General features: G+C 42.5%; 1 protein-coding gene across 6 annotated transcripts in view; it reads right to left on the reverse strand.

Moving 5' to 3' along the window:
* The window catches only part of DOCK10 (dedicator of cytokinesis 10), a 482217-nt gene that overhangs the window by 355794 nt on the left and 105569 nt on the right, over positions 1–20854 (reverse strand). The window contains exon 1 of one of the 6 annotated variants that reach the window (XM_082248982.1): positions 17781–17931. The exons of the other annotated variants lie outside the window; for them this stretch is intronic. Within the exon in view, the coding sequence (XP_082105108.1) occupies positions 17781–17912 (132 nt within the window). The 5' untranslated portion in view covers positions 17913–17931. Of the gene's footprint in view, positions 1–17780; positions 17932–20854 lie in introns of those variants that run through there. 6 annotated transcript variants of the gene reach the window in all.

Below are 20854 nucleotides of genomic sequence, written 5' to 3' on the forward strand. Positions count from 1 at the left end.
CAGCTGCGGATTGAAATGGAAAGGTAATTTTTAATAACATTTAATTACAATATGATTTGTGTCACAATTGTAAATGCTATATTGTTTTTTTCTATATTTGCTTATTTATTTCTCCACGAAAGTGGAGTTACCCTTTAAGGAAGCCCTAGTTCATTTTTTTCACTCAACCAGCAGGTTGAAGAAAAAAACCTGACTCAATCTCACCACTGACACACAATGTGGAAGGTGGAATTATCCCCACTGAGCTATTGTATTCTGATAGATGGAAGCCTTCTCCACTGTCAAAATATTCTAGTTAGCACTGAGGGCTATAGCCTGCAGCATTGATCAAGTGAGGACAATCCGTAAATAAACTTCTGTACAACCTCTATGCCCATATATGGATCAACTTAAGGTCTGGATGAAATTTTAGGGGCTTATGCCCCGTACACACGTGCAGATTATCTGCAGACTTTTGTCTGCAGACTTACCTTTTCTATGTAGTGCAAGGGCCTGCCGGATGGCATACAAATTGAAAGTGTTTAGGTTTGACCTCATATTATATGGTTTTGGTAAGTCTGCAGACAAAAGTCTGCACATAATCTGCACGTGTGTATGGGGCATTACAAATGAAACTAGTTGGCTCAACTATTTGCTTAGATGAAAATCTTACCATGTAGATGCACTATAAGAATTGTACCTGTAAATGCAGTATGAATGTCTTATGTATAAGCAAAGCCTATTGTGTGTATCTAACACTGTGAAAAATGTGAGTATCACTAGTTTCCTTGATTACGGTACATAGATGGGACATAGAGGGGAGTTTCAACCCAACCGTAAAAAAAAAGCTGCATGCAGTATAAAATTGTTTGATGAAGTCACTGATGGCTTTTATATTTTTACATATGATGTTTATATCCAGTTTTGCAAATTAATGTTTCTCCTGCTTAGTTCAGTGTTCCACTTGTCAGCATTGTAGAAATGATCTGCTTCTGAAAATGCTACATGATCTGATCTTCTCTATGCTGGGTGGCATAGGGAAAGCAATTCCTATTCACTGATAAACTTGAGTGATGTTTGTTGCATTTTTTCTTTTAAAATGATTGACCATTGCCTAAGAATCCCATTTATATAGGCTAAAAATAGAGATGGATAGATATGTTTTTTTTAAACCCTTTTCCCTTTATCCCATCACATTTTTATACACAACAGCTAAAAATAGTGAAAATCTGAAGAAGTAATGTTCTACTTTGTATCAGGCAATATAAATAGCCCCCAAAAAGCCATGTGTAAGCCATAGGAACTCAACTTGCAAATTAAATTATAATGAGATATGGCACCGTGTTCCCCCATATTTTTATTGTGAAATTCAATTTTATCATTATATGATTTTATGCACCGGGGTTACATAAGATCAGGCAACTTTCTCCCAAGATTGTTGGTGTGAATAGTTTAGGTGATAAACAGAAGAAGGATTGAGATTTAGACATTTAAAACATTAAATTAATGAAATTAGCAACACAGGGCTGAGCTGCTGTTCTGAATTATCTTGTTATTTGAAACAGATACTTGGTAAGAGGAAGTGTCAGTGTAATTATTGTAAATAGTCTGCAGAACTTTGTTTTTGCCTCAGCGAAGATGTACAGTATCTCACAAAAGTGAGTACACCCCTCACATTTTTGTAAATATTTTATTATATCTTTTCATTTAGCAACACTGAAGAAATTACATTTTGCAACAATGTAAAGTAGTGAGTGTACAGCTTGTATAACAGTGTAGTGCTGTCCCCTCAAAATAACTCAACCCACTGCCATTAATGTCTAAACCACTGGCAAAAGTGGGCCACAAACAAAAGTGAGTACACCTCTAAGTGAGAATGTCCAAATTGGGCCCAAAGTGTCAATATTTTGTGTCAAACAAGTAATAAAAACTTACATCAAAGTAAGTATAAGCAGACAAGATGGGTCCTTCCGGTGTCCATGTGGAGGCTGGGGCTTGGAGTCATCACTGTGGGTCTGTAATCATCTCCTCTCTTCCTCTTCCTGTCCAGCAGGAAGTGGAGGGTGTCACAGCAGTGAGATGGAGGCTTGGACAGCAGGGTGAAACCGCAGTGAGATGGAGGCTTGGGCCGCACAGTGGCTGTGATGCTTGTCCACAGGATCTTCCGGGGTAATGACTGACGCGTTTCCGAGCATGCGCACTGTGGTGGGAAACCAGCGCGCGCTCCTTTTTCAAAGTCAAGATTTGACTTTGAAAAAGGAGCGCGCGCTGGTTTCCCACCACAGTGCGCATGCTCGGAAACGCGTCAGTCATTACCCCGGAAGATCCTGTGGACAAGCATCACAGCCACTGTGCGGCCCAAGCCTCCATCTCACTGCGGTTTCACCCTGCTGTCCAAGCCTCCATCTCACTGCTGTGACACCCTCCACTTCCTGCTGGACAGGAAGAGGAAGAGAGGAGATGATTACAGACCCACAGTGATGACTCCAAGCCCCAGCCTCCACATGGACACCGGAAGGACCCATCTTGTCTGCTTATACTTACTTTGATGTAAGTTTTTATTACTTGTTTGCCATATTAAATCGCAGTCTTAACTCAGAGGCGCCTGTTTTCTCTTTTGTTTGTTGCATGTTTGGAGATCGCTTCTGCTCCCCAACAGGCTGGCCCTGAGCATTCAGACTATTTCCTCATATCACCTTAAGACTTTATCATAGCCTTGATGTGCTATTATATGGACTATCGTTTTTATGTAGTGCTAACAGCTTGCGCCACTTGTTCCATTTCTTGTCAATATTTTGTGTGGCCACCATTATTTTGCAGCACTGCCTTAACCCTCTTGGGCATGGAGTTCACCAGATCTTCACAGGTTGCCACTGGAGTCCTCTTCCACTCCTCCATGACGACATCACAGAGCTGGTGGATGTTAAGAGATTTTGCGCTCCTTTACCTTCCGTTTGAGGATGCCCCACAGAAGCTCAATAGGGTTTAGGTCTGGAGACATGCTTGGCTAGTCCATCACCTTTACCCTCAGCTTCTTTAGCAAGGCAGTGGTCATCTTGGAGGTGTTTGGGGTGGTTATGTTGGAATACTGCCCTGTGGCCCAGTCTCTGAAGGGAGGGGATCATGCTCTGCTTCAGTATGTCACAGTATATGTTGGCATTCATGGTTCCTTCAATAAACTGTAGCTCCCCAGTGCCGGCAGCACTCATGCAGCCCCAGACCATGACACTCCTACCACCATGCTTGGCTGTAGGAAACACACTCTTGTCTTTGTACTCCTCACCTTGTTGCCACCACACACGCTTGACACCATCTGAACCAAATAAGTTTATCTTGGTCAAAACAGACCACAGGACATGGTTCCAGTAATCCTTGTCCTTAGTCTGCTTGTCTTCAGCAAACTGTTTGCGGGCTTTCTTGTGCATCATCTTTAGAAGAGGCTTCCTTCTGGGACGACAGCCATGCAGACCAATTTGATGCAGTGTGCGGCATATGGTCTGAGCACTGACAGGCTGACCCCCCACCCCTTCAACCTCTGCAGCAATGCTGGAAGCACTCATACGTCTATTTCCCAAGGACAACCTCTGGATATGATGCTGAGCATGAGCACTCAACTTCTTTGGTCGACCATGGCAAGGCCTGTACTGAATGAAACATGTCCTATTAAACAGTTGTATGGTCTTGGCCACCATTCTGCAGCTCAGTTTGAGGGTCTTGGCAATCTTCTTATAGCCTAGGCCATCTTTATGTAGAGCAACAATTCTTTTTTTCAGATCCTTCAGAGAGTTCTTTGCCATGTTGAAATTTCAATGACCAGTACGAGAGAGTGAGAGCGATAACACCAAATTTAACACACCTGCTCCCCATTCACACCTGAGACCTTGTAACACTAATGAGTCACATGACACCAGGGAGGGAAAATTGCTAATTGGGCCTAATTTGGACATTTTCACTTAGGGGTGTACTCACTTTTGTTGCCAGCGGTTTAGACATTAAAGGCTGTGTGTTGAGTTATTTTAGGGGACAGCAAATTTACACTGTTATACAAGCTGTACACTCACTACTTTACATTGTAGCAAAGTGTCATTTCTTCAGTGTTGTAACATGAAAAGTTATAATAAAATATTTACAAAAATCTGAGGGGTGTACTCACTTTTGTGAGATACTGTAAGTGCACTATACATGTATTTTTATATTCCTTATATATGCTCACTTAAGGCTAAACTTTTTTTTTCTGATGTTGCTGCTTTCCTACCTTAAGCAGAAATGTACTCCATTTCTCTCCTCAGTCTGTATTGTGAGAGAATGTGAAGGTGCATTATTTAAATTACATGCTTCATTCCCTTTAATTTCCATTTTGTACGACCGATCCCCTCTATTGCCCCAGCCACCAGACTTGTAACATCCATGCTCTAGTTCTCTTTCAGCAAGCGATAATGTAATCACATCATCGCTTTCTGCAATAGGTGGGCCTAGGAGTCTGAACCACAGACTATTCAATTGAAATTGTGGGTGTCTACATGTTTTCAAGATTGAGCACCTTAGCACACCTCTGTCCACACGCATCCCCTTCACTTTCTGCATTTCCCTTTGCATCATTGGAAATGTAATACCATTTACCATCAAGGCTGTGACATGCAGCAAGAGTGAAAGTCCTCCTCCCTGTACATGGAAACAGCATTTATTTCTGAGGAACAGATCTATCTATTGTCCCTGGTGATTTATTTGTGCATGGCAGACTATTGTTGCTGCAAAAGGTCTATTATTGCTGCTGGTGGGGGTTCTATTGTTGCTGGGGGGGGGGGGAACGTTTATGTTGCTGGGGGTCAATTGTTGCTGGAAGAGATCTACAGTTGAAGGGAATCTATTGTTTCTGGCTGTTGGGGATCTATTGTTGCTGAAGGGCATCTATTTGTACGTGGTAGTCTATTGTTGCTGAGGGGGTCAATTGTTGCTGGGTGGGAAACTATTGTTGCTGGCTCGGCATATTTTGCTGGGGGGGGGGGGGTCAGTTTTTCCTGGAAGGGTCTATTGTTGCTGGCTGCTGGAGAGTCTATTAATGTTGGGCTGGCTGATGGGAAATCTGCTGTTGCTGCTAGGTCTATTGTTGTTGGGGTCCATTGTGTTGGGGTCCATTGTTGCTGAGAGAATCTATTGTTGCTGGGGGGGGGGTCGACGTTACTGTTTTTCTTATTGTTATTAACAAATTCTATACAAATTACTTATCACTACAAAATGATATTTGGTTCTGTATTCTCTAAAAGGGGTGGCACTGGGAGATGGGTAGGGTGTGGAAACAAGGGATGGTGCTCGGGGGTGGGTAGGGGCAAAGACAAGAAGTGACTGAAGGGGGGAGTTCCTGCACCTATTCTTTGAGAAAAGCCCTGACAGTAAGCCATTATATATTTCACTTTTCCAGTTATTAAATCAAGCCTGGGGAGAGGGATCTAAAATGTATACTTAGCAGGACCCCAGAGTCCTTCTTTAACCACCTCCCACCCGGGCCATAGTACATATACGGCCGGGTGGGAGTCTCGTCCTTCTGAATGGACGTTCCGGAACGTCCTTCAGAAGGAGAGAGATCGCGCCACCGTGGGCACGCGCAGCGGCGCGATCTCGATGTGCCTGTGTCCCTAGGACACAGAGCAACAAGACTCGGCAGGAGGGCCCTGTGATTGGCCCTCCTGATCACATGACGGCTGTGACCAATCACAGCCGTCATGTAATGTCAATACAGGCTGTGTAACGGCTTCGATCTCTTCTCCTCCTGACAGATCCTGTGAGGAGAAGATCAGAGGATCGATTCTGCAGCTGGGGTGATCAGTGAGTATTTCTAATTACTCACTGATCACAGGGGGGGTCTGTGCTGGTAATCAGATGATTGATTACCAGTGCAACCCTGGGGGGAGGGGATGCCCACCCCCCACCCATGACCACCAGGGATGCCCACCATGACCACCAGGGATGGCAAACACGGCTCAGAGAGCCTGCCAGTGGTGCCCCCCTATCAGTGCTGCCCACCAATGCCATCTATCAATGCTGCCCACCAGTGCCCGTTATTGCCATCTATCAGTGCCGCCCACCAGTGCCCATCAGTGCTGCCTATCAGTGCCCATCAGCGCTGCCTATCAGTGCCCACCAATGCTGCATATCAGTGCTATCAGTGCCACATATCAGTGCCCATCAGTGCTGCATATCAGTGCTACCTATCAGTGCCCATCAGTGCTGCATATCAGTGCCACCCCATCAGTGCCACCCCATCAGTGCCACCCCATCAGTGTCTCCTCATCAGTGCCTGTCAGTGCGGCGTCATCAGTGCTCATCAGTGCAGGAAAAAACTTATCTATTTACAAAATTTTATAACCTAAACAAAAAAACTTTTTTTTTTTTTCAAACTTTTCGGTCTTTTTTTATTTGTGCACCAAAAAAGAAAAAACCTGGCGGTGATCAAATACCACCAAAAGAAAGCTCTATTTGTGGGGAATAAATTACATAAATTTGATGTAGGTACAGTGTTGCATGACCGCGCAATTGTCATTCAAAATGCAACAGCGCTAAAAGCTGAAAATTGGTCTGGGAAGGAAGGGGGTTTAAGTGCCCAGTATTGAGGTAGTTAAAGGCTAATTTCACCTTTAGAATATGTTACATGCTTCACCCATATTTAGGGTGTAACGTGTTCCAGCGCCCCACTCCCCAGCCCCACCCCCACCCCATAACAGCAAGCAGGGGTTCTTCTCCCCGACAGCCAATGTCACATTTAAAATTGGCGCTGCTGTGCGGTGCTTTTACAGCCATGTCAGTCATTCACAAGATTCTGTGAATGAATAAACTACAAATCCCATCTTCCACTAAGGCAGATGGCTTGAAGTACTCTGTGGACTATGAGTGTGCTGATCAGTGTACTTGTAGTCCATTCACTTTTCCTTCACATTTCTAACTGAAAGCCCTTACAGAGTTATAGGCAGAAAGCTGGTGGGAAATGTGCAGGAGCCCAACTTTCCTGAATGATTGTGGGTGTGATTCTTTGCAAGCTCCTGTAGGATAATACTGCAAAAATATTTGCATTTATTTTTTATTCCTTAAAGGTGGACTTATCCTGTAAAGTTCAACTCCATGTAAAATGTGCATTTAGCCTTGGAAAATCTGGAGAAGTATTTAGATCATTTTTTCCCCTCTTCTGTTACGACTTTGAGGGTATTTTTTCATCAGATCTTGTCCCTTTAAAGCCCTTCCAAAATTGAGAGGGGTATAGGTATCACTGGGACAAGATGGTACAGACATCAAAAAAATAGGTCATGCGTTTTAACCCATCCTCACTATACGAAATATGTGGGTTTGTTTTTACTGGTTTACTGGTGTCCTGGTTTAGGAGATTTCACATCACTTCCTGTCTGGCTGGAAAAAGGGAAAATCTTCCCATCAATAGCACTGTTGGCAATAGAAAGGAGGCTCTAACCCAGGGGTCTTCAAACTATGGACCTCCAGTTGTTCAGGAACTACAATTCCCATCATGCCTAGTCATGTCCGTGAATGTCAGAGTTTTACAATGCCTCATGGGATTTGTAGTTCTGCAACAGCTGGAGGGCCGTAGTTTGAGGATCCCTGCTCTAACCTATCTCTACTTTAAAATGGGACTACTAACATTTAATCAGTGTGTATAAAACCACAAGCTAGTTTTAACACATCTGCCTGAAAGTAGCTACGTAGTTACCATTATATAGAACTCATGCTGCATATAGTATTTTGGAACTGAAATATAAAAATGAAATATTGTAGCAAACAGTATTAAAAAAATAGCAACATTTCTCCAAACTCTTGGACACTTGTCTCCTGACAACACATTGAGAGAGGTGGCAGAGATCATCGGGCACTGGACTACAACAAAAACAGGTGGATTTTTTTTTTTCATAATTGCAGAAAAGAAAATTGTCTTTGCTGCTTAGAGTACATAGTATATAACAGATATTGAAGAGCAGGTTAAAAGTAAAAGGATTGTGAAAAAAAAAAAAGAAGGATGAACTTATGCCAAGATCAACGCGGACATCTTCCCCTAGATTCCACTATATGGTCACCTGTGACCATCACATCTCTATCAGCTAGTTGAGAACTACGGGCAATACCATGGATTCCCCTACTCCTCTCCTCTACTTTTAACAACCTTCACTCTTCTGAATAGGCATCTCATTAGATCTTGAAGTGTGTCTGTGGAAATTTGCACTCATTATTCCAAAAGAGTGTTTGTGATATTGAAATACTGATGTTGAATGAGAAGTTCTGGCTCGCAATCAGCATTTCAAATGATCCCAAAGCTGTTTTAGGTTTGAGGTCAGGGCTCTGCACAAGCCACTCAAGTTCCTCAACTAAACTTGTCAAACCTGTTCATTATGGACCTGGCTTTGTACACAGGGGCAGGGCTGGCCAAAATGTCTTTGTATGCTGTAGCATTACCAGTACCCTTAAAATATCACTAAACCCACATCATAAAAAACAATCTATAAAGGCTGTATTACTGCAAAAATCCTGATTGATTCTGCTGTTCTCTATATCCCCTTTTGATCACAACCCCAATGCAGTTGGGGATTTTGCAGAGCAGTGTTGGCAGCTCTGCACATGCTCAGTTTTCAGTGAGTTTCTTAGCAACCCATGTGACTAGAGGGTCACACATGCAGTGCCGTATCCTGGCCTAGGCCAACAAGGCCCAGGCCTAGGGTGGCACTTTGCAGGGGGGCAGCAAATAAAGAAAATATTTCATTATTTGTATAATGACTATGGACTTCCTATTTATTATACAAATAAGTGAAATAATCCTATAACTACAATCAGTGGCAGCAAACACAAGTCCAAATATCCTAAAAGAGTAATCTTACTAATCACATGACATAAGGCTGTACTAATGGGCCCTGATAAGGCTGCACTGATGGCCACTGATGGGGCTGCACTGGTGACCACTGATTAGGCAACACTGATATGCTGCACTGATGGGCAGTAAAGCGGCGGCACTGATAAGGCTGCACTGATGACCACTGATGGGGCTGCACTGGTGACTACTGATTAGGCCACACTGATATGCTGCACTGATGGGCAGTAAAGAGGCGGCACTGATAAGGCTGCACTGATGAGGCTGAACTAATGGGAACTGATGAAGCTATGCTGATGGGCACTGACAGACTGTGGTTATGGTCTGTGGTTTACAGATGACAGGGTGGGTCATAAACAGGAAAGGGTGTGGCCTTTACAGGAAGGGGTGGGTCATATTTAAATTTGGGGGTGCAGATGTTTAGTCAGGCCTAGGGCAGCACAAAACCTAAATACACCACTGCACACATGTGGGCATATACATAATGGTAAATTAAAGCTCACTCACTCCCTCCTTCATGCCTACTAACCAGCTTAACACAATAGGGATGGGATATTACATTTTGATTGATGGGAGGCTTCTCCTCCCGGTTATTCTAAGGCTGGGTTAACACAGTGTGCAGAGCGACTCGCAGCAGGGGGTCTGGTGCTTCCCTGTTTACCGTTTCAGGCCTGAATTTGGTCTGAATTTTTGGCTGAATTTGGTCCTGAAATGGACCAGAAGACGCACAGGACCCTTCTGCAAACCGTTCCACAGCAGTCCCGGAGCTGTGTGAACCGGCTCCATTGAGAGCCAGTCTAAGTCCCCTGACATATGAATTGGAAATGGGGAAACCCACTTTCAATTCGCACCAGTGTGAATCCAGCCTAAGACACAGGCTGGAGGGGCATGACAGCCTGTGACTAGCCCACACCATGTTATTGTTTAAAACAAAAAAAAAGGGTTTGATTTCAAACCTATATTTGTATGATGATTTAAAACAGTTTATTGATATCAATTATTTATTTTCTTTCTGTATTCCAAAGGTTTTTTTATTTTTATTTTGAACATTTGACCAGCAGCAGAGGACTAGAGGCTCCTCCTGCTTATGTTTCCCTGCAGACAGGCTGGGATAGAGCTGGGTCATGTGACAGCTGTATATGGATTAGGAAAAAGGTACTTAGATTTTCTTTTTCATTTAAATAATTACAGTGCCATCATCCACATACAGGAATAGAAGGATGATGTAAATTAAACAATTTGTGTTTAGTATCACTTTAATTGGAAACACCAGAACCTAACAATTGGGAAGGGTGTTCTCATTCTAAAAGGTTATATGGTAAACGTGATGGTCAGATGTCCACAAACTATTTCCATAACGTATAGAAAATAAGACCCAGAGAATTTACAGCTGAACTCCAGGCAAAGGGCTAAATACAAAGATGAAACACACATCTGAGAGCTGTGTAACCTGCCAAAGGATTTGTAACCCTCTCCAACCACTCCTAAGATTTATACAGCTCTGCAACACAGCACTGTCCTGTCTGGCAAGAGAGGGGACCTGGTCTTTCTTTTCTGCAATTTCACTTACCAGTCTCCTCCCCATCCCACCCCGTGACTGTACAGCGAAAGAAGAAGCAGCATGCCAACAAGCTAATTCCTCTGTCACTCTGCTCTCTCCTACTTTAGAACACTTCTTGCATTGCAGCACACATGATTGGCTTTTTGTGCTGTTCTTCTACCTCTCTGAGCTCAGCTGTACAGTAGACCAAAAAAAAAAAAACGATACCAATGCAAATGCAGGTACTTACACTGTTTGCATTTAAACATATACATTTAATGATGTATTAATGCTTACCAAGCTGCATTAATTTGCACTGTCATATCTGTCTGGGAGTTCAGATTTAACCATATTTCATTTTCTAGAAGAAAAACCTTTGTAATGTAAACTAGTGACACACAACTAAGATGCAATGTCATGGCATCTTTGTGAAAGCTTGTAATCAAAGTGCAGTAATCAAAGTAATCAAAAACTGTAATCAAAGGCTGCAGGTCTGACCTGAAAATGTTTTCTGGCTTTCCTTGTTTTAAATACATTTTCAGACAGAGTTCGAAAAAGCAAGCTGCACATAAAATGGAACTCCCATTCTGTATACTTGTTCAGGCTCAGAGAGTAGTAAAGCCAGAAGATCCCAACCTCAGCCAAGCAGTTTATAGCACTTTTACATGGAGGGTCAGCACATTTTTTATAAGAGGTTTCTTTTAAAGAAGGGTGTTGTCCCAAGCTGCTAATTGGAAAAACACTGAAATAATGTTTCCCTTTTTTTCTTTTGATTTGGACAAAGATGCATTTTAGTACAAAGAATACTGTGGTATGTATTATTTTTGGTAACCAATCCCTGCTTTGTTCATTGTAAGAAATGAACACTACTAAGCCCGGTTCACACTACCGCGACTTGTCAGGCGACTGGTCAGCCTGACAAGTCGCGGTCCATTCTGTGCTACGGGAACCGTTCTAATAGGAGCGACTCAAGTCGCTCCGACTTAGAAAATAGTTCCTGTACTACTTCGGGGCGACATCGGAGCGACTTGCATTGACTTCCATTATGTGAAGTCCGTGCAAGTCACGCCGAAGTCACGGTGCACGCGACTTCACAGGTCGCCCCCCAAGTCGGATCGCCTTAGTGTGAACCGACATTAACTCATGGATGTGAGTGCTTACACTGAAATGTAGCAAAATATGCTTATTCAACTAGGCCAGGGGTAGGCAACCTTAAAGAGATGGAGATCTACCTGAACAACATGGGAAAAGTAAAAGATCATCGGGCACAGTGTCAGCTCCTCACACCTGATTTAAACATCTAACTGCCGTACTACCGTGTCCCAATTGTGGGCATTGCACGGCAATCATAGGTTTAAATCAGGTAGTGAGGACGCAACTTATCGCCTCCTCACTACCTTTCTAAGACACTCAAATCGCTTTTCAGGGGAGCAGCAGCGTCTGCTGCACTTGTGACTGATCCCTTAGTTGCATTCAGCAGCGGCACCTTTAGTAATTGAGTTGTACTTTTTCACCCCCCAATCCCCTTTAGCTGCTGAGGCAGCAGCCAAAGGTGTACATGTGCCGCAGCAGGAATTAAGCCCCCTGTTGCTTTTGGTGGGTGATACTACCTGCCAATCTCGACCCATTCAAGTAATTGGGGCCACTCTACAAGTGCCCTGCAACTAAATGCTTCTGCGGGGTCCAAGGGGTTCAAGCAGGTGGTGAGAAAGCAACACAATGCTGCCTGCTTTAACCCCTTTAGGGCTCTTTCACACACGGAGTCTGTCGGACGGACTTCGTTTTTCTCAGCGGGGGATCGATCCGCCGATCCACCGCTGAGCAGGATGACAGCTGTTCTCTGTGCTGTGTGCCGAGACACAGCTGTCAGGTCCCCATGCATCTCTATAGGGCAATTGGATGGGAAGGACCGCCTGTCCGTTCTCATCCGATCCCATCCGATCCACTGGAAGGATGGAAAATAGGGTTTCCATCCGTCCAGATTTGACAGATTGGATTGGATCAGATGTCAGCGGACATGTCTCAGCTGACATCCGATGCCCCATAGAGATGCATGAGGTGACCGTTCAGATCCGCCAAAAAAACTGACAGGCGGATCTGAACGGTCCACTAGTGTGAAGGTGGCCTAAAGGCCGGGCCTATTTTTGACACTTGGTGTTTACAAGCTAAAATCATTTTTTTTTTTGCTAGAAAACTACTTAGAACCCCCAAACATTATACATTTTTTTAGCAGAGACCCTAGAGAATAAAATGGAGATTGTTGCAATATTTTTTATCACACCGTATTTGCGCAGCAGTCTTCCAAACGCAATTTTTCTGAAAAAACTCACTTTTTTAAATTAAAAAATAAAAAAACAATAAAGTTAGCCCAATTTTTTTCCAATGTGAAAGATAATGTTACGCCGAGTAAATAGATATCCAACATGTCATGCTTCAAAATTGCGAACGCTCGCGGAATGGCGACAAACTTTGGTACTTAAAAAAACCAATAGGCGACGCTTTAAAAATTTCTACAGGTTACCAGCTTAGAGCTATAGAGGAGGTCTAGGACTAAAATTATTACTCTCACTCTACCAATCGCGGCGTTACCTCACATGTGTGGTTTGAACACAGTTTACATATGTGGGCGGGACTTCCGTATGCGTTCACTTCTGAGCGCGAGCTAACGGGGACAGGGCCCTTTAATTTTTTTTTCCTATTTATTTTATTTATTATTATTATTATTTATTATTTATACTACTACAGCTCCACTATACAAACAGTCCCTCTAAATTGCAGTCTGTTTGATGTTCTGGAATGGTCGGCAAGCCCAGACTACAATCTGCCAGTCACCTGTCCGAGATCTACTGGTTGCTGACCCCCGAACTAGGCAGTCAAATGGTAATGAGGAAGTGACAACCAATCAGAACACATAAATGGAGTCATCTGACATAAAAATGTATTGCTTGCTTTTAGGTTACTGCATCCTGGACATTATCAACGCAAGCCCGCGCTATATTAGGTAAGGTCACATAATTCAGGCTTCTCAGTTTGGCATTTTATTATACACAGTATAGCAGAGTACCACCCAAAAGTGGAAACTCCATTTATCTGCTTCTTTCCCCCTCCATTACCACATTTGGCACCTTTTGGGGGGGAGGGAGCACAAAACCTCCGGGATGGAGTACCTGCTCCAAACCTCTGTGTAAGGCCGCTGCAGCAACCTACGCCATTTACGGCCCCTCCTCCTTCCCCACACTGCCTTCTGGGAGACACACACACAGGTCCCAGAAAAGGACCATTAAGAAAGTGCAGCGCAACTCGTGCATGCACAGTAGGAAACAGGCTGTGAAGCCTCAAGGCTTCACTTCCTGTTTCCCTTAGTAAGGATGCCAGAGCTTGCACCCGAAGCCGATGGACGGATCGGCTAGGGGTTCCAACATTGCAGGATACCAGGACAGGTAAGTGTCCTTATATTAAAAGTCAGCAGCTACAGTGTTTGTAGCTACTGACTTTTAATTGTTTTTTTTTTTTTTTATACAGGCTGGAATTCATTATGTCAGATTCATATTTAATATAACAATTAGCAAAACAGGAAGCAGTAATAAGGACCTGCTCTTTTATCACTCAGGTGCTAAATTAAGCCTGGCTTATGACTCAACCTTTTGGGTAAAATCATGTGTAGTATCTGTCCTTTCAATCAGGAACAATGTGCTGTTGTCCTTTAAAAAAAGGGGGTGACAGTAAGTTCCTGATGTAATAGGTGGGTGCTTGGGGAAAGTTCTTTTCCACCTAAGTTAGTTCAGACCTTGTACAGTCAGGAGTTTGGGAAGCAAGGGACTCCTGATGATGTGTCCCCTATAGGTGACATCCCAGGGGTTCCAGAAATACACTGGGATTGATACCCCATTGACTTTCAATGGCACTTTGTATAATCACTTATTTCTTTTCCTGCACAGTGCTTCTTGGGCAGGCCTTTTGGCAGTTGCTATTTTTATTATGCAGTATGTTATTGCCCTTGCAATGCACATGTTTGTTTTTTTCGTCTTTTTACTTCACACAGAGGGTGAAAGGTTTATTGGGCCTGCCTTGACGGGTCTTTTTCCTTTCCTCAACTGGGGTCTTTCTTCCAGAAAGCCCTTATCTAGAGCTTGGAAGACCAGCTTCAGTTGGTTCCTAAGGATTTGAGTTTTTGAGCGCCTTGGACCCCAGGGGGGTTAAGGGATTAAGGCCCTTTCTCTTTGGACTATGTTGCACCCTTGTGCACTTTTTTATGTACTGTGATTTCCTGGTTCACTTTTTTGTTTATGAGACTGACAAGCACCGCACTGCAGAACTCCATAAATAAAAAATGACTTACAGTGGAAATATAACTCTAGCACTAGTCATGACACTAGCTGTGAGTCATGGACCAGGCTATATTTCTTTGCTGCAGTGCAGAAAAGTGGAATCTTAAGCTGGCCATAGACGATGCAAGTTGGCTGAACAAAAAAACAAATATATTACAGGTTCCTCCATCAAAACAAGCAAGGTGGATTAGATGAAGGATCCCCCCCCTGCCCCCCTCTTTACATTGGTATAATACCACCCCAAACCTGCTCACATTATAACCATTCACAACTAGAATTCCGATTGCATAATGGGAATTGTAGTTTTTCCAAGCAGCACCATTCATTGAGCAAATGTGACAAATCTGCTCTATTAATGCTTTTTCTTGGTGCCGGGTCGTATATGCATTTTCTTAAAAGGAGCTATGAGGTCACTGCTTAATATGGTATTTTTCGACAAAACAGTAACAACCAGCTTTTTTTTTTTAGTGCATATCCATTGGAATGTATTGATCAAATTTACTTGTAGCTCCAAGTTCAGCTTTAGGCAAATTCAGTCACATACACTGATAAAATCCATATAAAGCAGCTGATTTACCTCTCTAAGAGACCCTCCCCTCCCTTCTTTTTAGTGTAATTAGTCAGAAAAGAACTTGCAGGGATGTAGAGAGCAATACAAACTGAACAGATGATCTAAAGCCCCGTACACACGCGTCGAAAATTGGCAGGGAATTTTCGGCCAACGTCCGATCTGCCAATTTTCGGCTTGTTAGTATGATGCTTCCGACAACCAACTCCGACTTTTCGGCGGAAAAAAATCTGGTGTGCAGACTATAAAATTTTTGTTGGCCGTCAACACAACGGCCAATTTTCGTGCAGTCAGTACAGTTTTCGACAGGGAAAAATCTGATGAGCAAGACTGGGCATGCTCAGTGAAGAAAAAACACAAAGAAAACAAACCAACACATGACATCACTTCTGAAGTAGAATTTTGTTGGCCGAGAAAATTAGTGTGCAGTCTAGGCACATTCCAACCAACAAAACACAACTTGGACAAAAGTAGGACGATCGGTCGGCCGATAATCGTTGCGTGTGTACGAGGCTTAACTTTCCCATATATTTATCCAAAATTAGGAGAGTTCTTCTTAGCATTTATAAATTGCCCCAATTTGTGTAAGCTTGTACTGTTGACAAAGTAAAATGATTTTTTTTTGAATTTCACTATTTAAAAATAAATCTACATGTCTGAAAAAAACTATTTTTCCATAGTCATGAAAAAAGAGGGAACTAACAGGATTCACACACACTTCTTTGTCACGCTTGCTTTCCCTGCATAGTACATCCAAACTATGTGCAGCTGTTACTATACAATCCTTCACACAATTGTATTCATTGCCATATACTGTATATTGTTTATCACGCAATTGCTTTTAGCCTTCTGCTGCTGCACTCCTTGGTAATTTGCCCCAACATCCAAACTTCCTTCTTTAGAAGTAAGTCATAGACCCAGACGAAGACTCCAGCTGAAACGGAACTGGCTGATAACCACAGACCTTTTACACATTAGCACACTATATGTCTGCCACTTTGCACAGACATCGAAGCAGAACAATCTACAAACAGTATACAAATTCAGAAGTACAAAATAGAACTGCAGAACCCCATACATGGGATTTTATTGGAACTTGGTCAACCTAGGTGGTCATGGGTTCATAACAGTCTTTGGAGACAGAGTAATAAAAGCCGATACCTGCCTTGCTACAGGAGTAACAATGTGCAATGTTCTGTGCATTACGGTATAGAAAATATGGTATAGAAGGTATACCAAGATGATAAACTCACTTGTTAGCAACAGACTGACAAGACAATTCAATGTTTCTCTTATATTATGCTATGGTCAGTAGCGCTATAGCAAAATGTGAATTGTTACCTTGCTATTTGGAACAAGTACAACACACTAAAATAATAACACAAAACCTTCTACTAACTAATCCCTTTACCAGTGATGGCGAACCTTGGCACCCCAGATGTTTTGGAACTATATTTCCCATAATGCTCATGCACTCTGCAGTGTAGTTGAGCATCATGTGAAATGTACAGTAGTTCCAAAAAATCTGGGGTGCCAAGGTTCGCCATCTCTGCCCTATACTATGATGGCTCTTCCACTATTAAATTATAATGACTGCTAGGCTCCTACAGCCATTAGCCTGATAGTCTCCTCCTTTGTAACCCAGGTTTCTGCCATCTGGCTATAATGTTTAATTTACTTGTTGAAAAAAATGGAACATATCAGGAATTGATTTGGTGGAATCATAAATCATATCTTTACTTGTCTCGAAACAACTAGTTTTCCTAAATCTACTTAATCTTCAAAGCTCATAAAACATGTGTATACAAGAACACACTGCATAGGAGAAAGAAAATGGTCTTTACTGCCTTCTAATATATGAGAATGATAACATCATTTTAACACTTAGGGATATATGCATAAAGCAGTAAATGTGGAATTCACAAATCATACTGCAGTTAAATCGTCCTGGTACATGTGTTTTAATTTACATGAATTCACCTTCACTGAATATTTGATTAATATCACATTCACTGTTTTATGAATATCCCCCAAGTGTAGACATCTGCAAATTTATGATACCAAACATATATATTAGGTTATGAGCCTTTACTGTTGAGTCTACATTGTCTAGCCAACTTCCAATATGTTGTTATTTCAGTGTATATCTATCCAACCCTTTAAAGTTGTAGAGTAAGGAAGGGTTAGAACCCCATGCCGCTTATATTTTTCTATCTGTGTTTTGTTTTCCCCTACTTCCTGTCACAGAGCTACAGCAGAAAGTGGGAGGAAACCTCAACAAAGTGAGGATAAATCCCCGCTAAGACAGCTGTCATCAAAACAAGTGTCCCCGTACAAAGAGTTCCCTAATCATACTGCTCTGGTGACAACTGTGACATTTTGGATTTCCCATCACTGCCCTAGTGAAGAGCATTTTAAACATTCCCTACTCAATCTAAAACATAAAAAAACTTTGGGAAACCACTTTATTTCAAAACTAAGTAAAGAAAAGTAAACGTAGTCACCTACATAGCTCGCTCTGGGAAGCCCCCCTTGATTAACTCTTCTCATGGTCTTCCTTTTCTTCCATGCTTCCGGACAATTACTTCTCCTGAAGACTTTCCCTTTGAAACTCATTGTATTGAGAAACACTGTCTCCATTGAAGGATTGCATGTGAAGTGTTGCATCTATCAGCGGTGCACAAAGCCTAAAATACACAGCCCAGCCGTGAAGAGGAAGTGTCTCTTAGACTCATACCGAAAGGAAGAAGCACTGATCATACCCACCAATCAGTATTTAGTTTCATGAGGGAACAAACATGTCCCACCTAATGAACGAATATGAGAACTGTTACTCAAACTGTAAAAGAAAAACATTCTCATTCATATGATGGTATGCAGCTATTTGAATGTAGAAATAACCTTCCATTACTGCATGCATGTTGTGTAACATGCATTGACTGCTGATGAGGACTTTGAATGTTTTTTCTATTCTGTCTTCTACAGCTTGGTAACCTAAACAGCCATATGGGACCACACATTACGAAAAACTGTATTTTGTATTATAACATTTTGCTCCATGATATAAAAATTCTATTTCATATATATCTATGTGTTTTTGTGTTGGAAGGGTCTTTAAAATATGTGTTTACACCTTCCTCTTGCCAGCCAATGAGTGAGCTCATTTCCTGGCACTTTACCTGTTGGCAGTTGCACTAAATGCTCAGTTCAGTAGGTGGCAAGGTTAGCCAAAGCTGTATGGGGAAGAGGAGTCATCTATTCGCCTGCCACCATTTTAATTTCAGTCCATGAATTGGGTAGCTACTCAGAATTATCAATATATTACTGAATAAAAAAAACAAAGATTTCTGTTTTCAACAAGGATCCTGTGTCCAAGCTTGTATAACAAATGTATTATAATTTCAATGATTTTTAGATCAATATAAATAATGCTATCAACATGAAAAAACTGTTTAAACGTGTTTAAATATATCAATTGTATTTATACATAAGGGTTTTGTTATATGTACAGGCTCTGCTGCCTGATCTGTAGTGCTATGCAGTTGTAATTTACTTGCTCTTCACCTCATTAATTGAAATCAATGTGCTCCCTGAGTAGCTGATACCATATCTCAACAGTTGTTGAAAGTAGATGAACCATTGAGAGCTCCCACTACAGGCTAACTTACAAATCTCTACATTAGGGCCCACTTACATGGCCGATTTAAGGCAAGCACTGCAGAAAGTCAGCATTTCTCTGCAGTGATATGCATAGAGTGTGTACAATCAGCTTACGCCAGAAGCCTGTACATATCAATGACTGGGAAGCAGTTACATGCGATTAAGGACAGATGTGATGCTCTGGGCACAAACTGTTTTTGTCAGTAAAACTGTGAAAGACACATTAGGATAATTTTTACAATAAATCCTGGGGTATTCTCAAAACAAGCTCCCAAAAAAAATACACTAGAAATCTTTGCTCAATGCCTTGTCCTTTTCTAACAAATACTGTTACAGCATATAAACTATACCATATGAATAAATGATGAGTCCAGTCTATCGTTTCAGCAGAATGAACTCTTCAAGTCAAGCTTTAAACTTTATTTTTAATTGTAATGTTATTTTAAAGAAAAGTATGGCCAAAGCTTTTTTTAATATACTTCCCTCTTCTGGGTCACAGTAGTGCACTTTTGCTCTCCTGTGACCCAGAATCAGCTAACAGCGGGCTAAAGCCCTCTGTCAGCTGTCGTCAAAGAGCGGCTTCAGGATCTGGAAGTATCCCGACAATAATGTTGGAATCCACTCAGATTCTTGACCGGAAGCCTGCCAGCCACTCCCACCTGTCAGGGCACCAATAGCAGGACTCTAGGACCCAGCATCTCTGCCAGTACTTCACCTGGGCCTTTATAAGGGAGCCAGTCCTTGTCTAAAGTGCTTGATCTTCAGCTGCTACCAACGTTCTTCTGTTTCCTGTATCCTGTGACACCTGGTTACCGACTTGGCTTGTTCCAGATCTGTCTCCGGATCGCTCCCTGACTTTGACCTCGGCTTGTTTAACGGATCTCCTCTGCCTGCTACCCGTCCTGACTTCAGCTTCCACTTGACCTTGTCTCCTCTGCTACCCACCTGGCACCGAACCTTGGCTTGAATTGTCTACCCTCTGTCTCAGCGATCCTAGTTACCTGCTACATCGCATAGGTGCCACCTGCCTGCAGTAGCCCCGCAGCACAACAGCGGTGTTCCTGAAGGTCTTTTCTGCAAGTAACTCTGCAGTCGACCTTTGCGACTTTGGGCCTGACTCCTCCTGTTTCACCTCCAGGAGAGTCTGGAGCTTAGCTGCATAGGAAGCCCTCTCTCCATTGGCCTCCAGCACTTGATACCTGATACCACCTCCTCCCCAGCCCAGAGTTCCACTGGGCCCTGGAGAAGCAGAGCAGAGACAGGTGACTGGCAGTTACCACTCTCTGCTTAGAGCAGGCTGAGAATTCAGCATTCAGCAGTCATGTGATCGCTCAGTTCCCGGGTTTAGAGCCGGCAAGGGACAGCTGCAGCATCACAGCAATGCTGCAGCTATAGAACTGAGCATGTATGTTTGTTTTCTTTAATTCCCACGCTTCTCCTTTAATATCTAAAGTACATCTCTAGCTAACAAGAAGAAATACCCAGTGATCTGATAATGCTATCTAGAATATGTGCCTTTCATATTTAACAAGTTTCTGGCTTTTTTGGAGTAAAGCGCTCCCATAAAAATCTACTATATATCCTGGCATGCACCATCCTGTAAAATGTCTGTAAAAAGTAGGGAGCCAGGTAGGAGAAACAATGAAACCAATGAAACCGTGTTTTATTTTTGTGCAAAACTGGTTATCGAAGATCTGACTCAGACATTGGTAACATTTATTCTTGTTACACCAATCATGTGAGGTCTCTGCAAGTTTAAAAAACAGTTGTAGAGTGAAACTAGACCTTTACTTTCACCCTGCGTCCCCATTCACACTAGCGCGACTTGTCAGGCGACTTGGTCGCCTGACAAGTCGCGGTGGGTCGCCTGCCATTGATTAGCACAGGACCCGTTCTAATAGGAGCGACACAAGTCGCTCCGA

The sequence above is a fragment of the Pelophylax lessonae genome (assembly GCF_965119305.1).
Source record: "Pelophylax lessonae genome assembly, chromosome: 3".
NCBI lineage: Eukaryota > Metazoa > Chordata > Amphibia > Anura > Ranidae > Pelophylax > Pelophylax lessonae.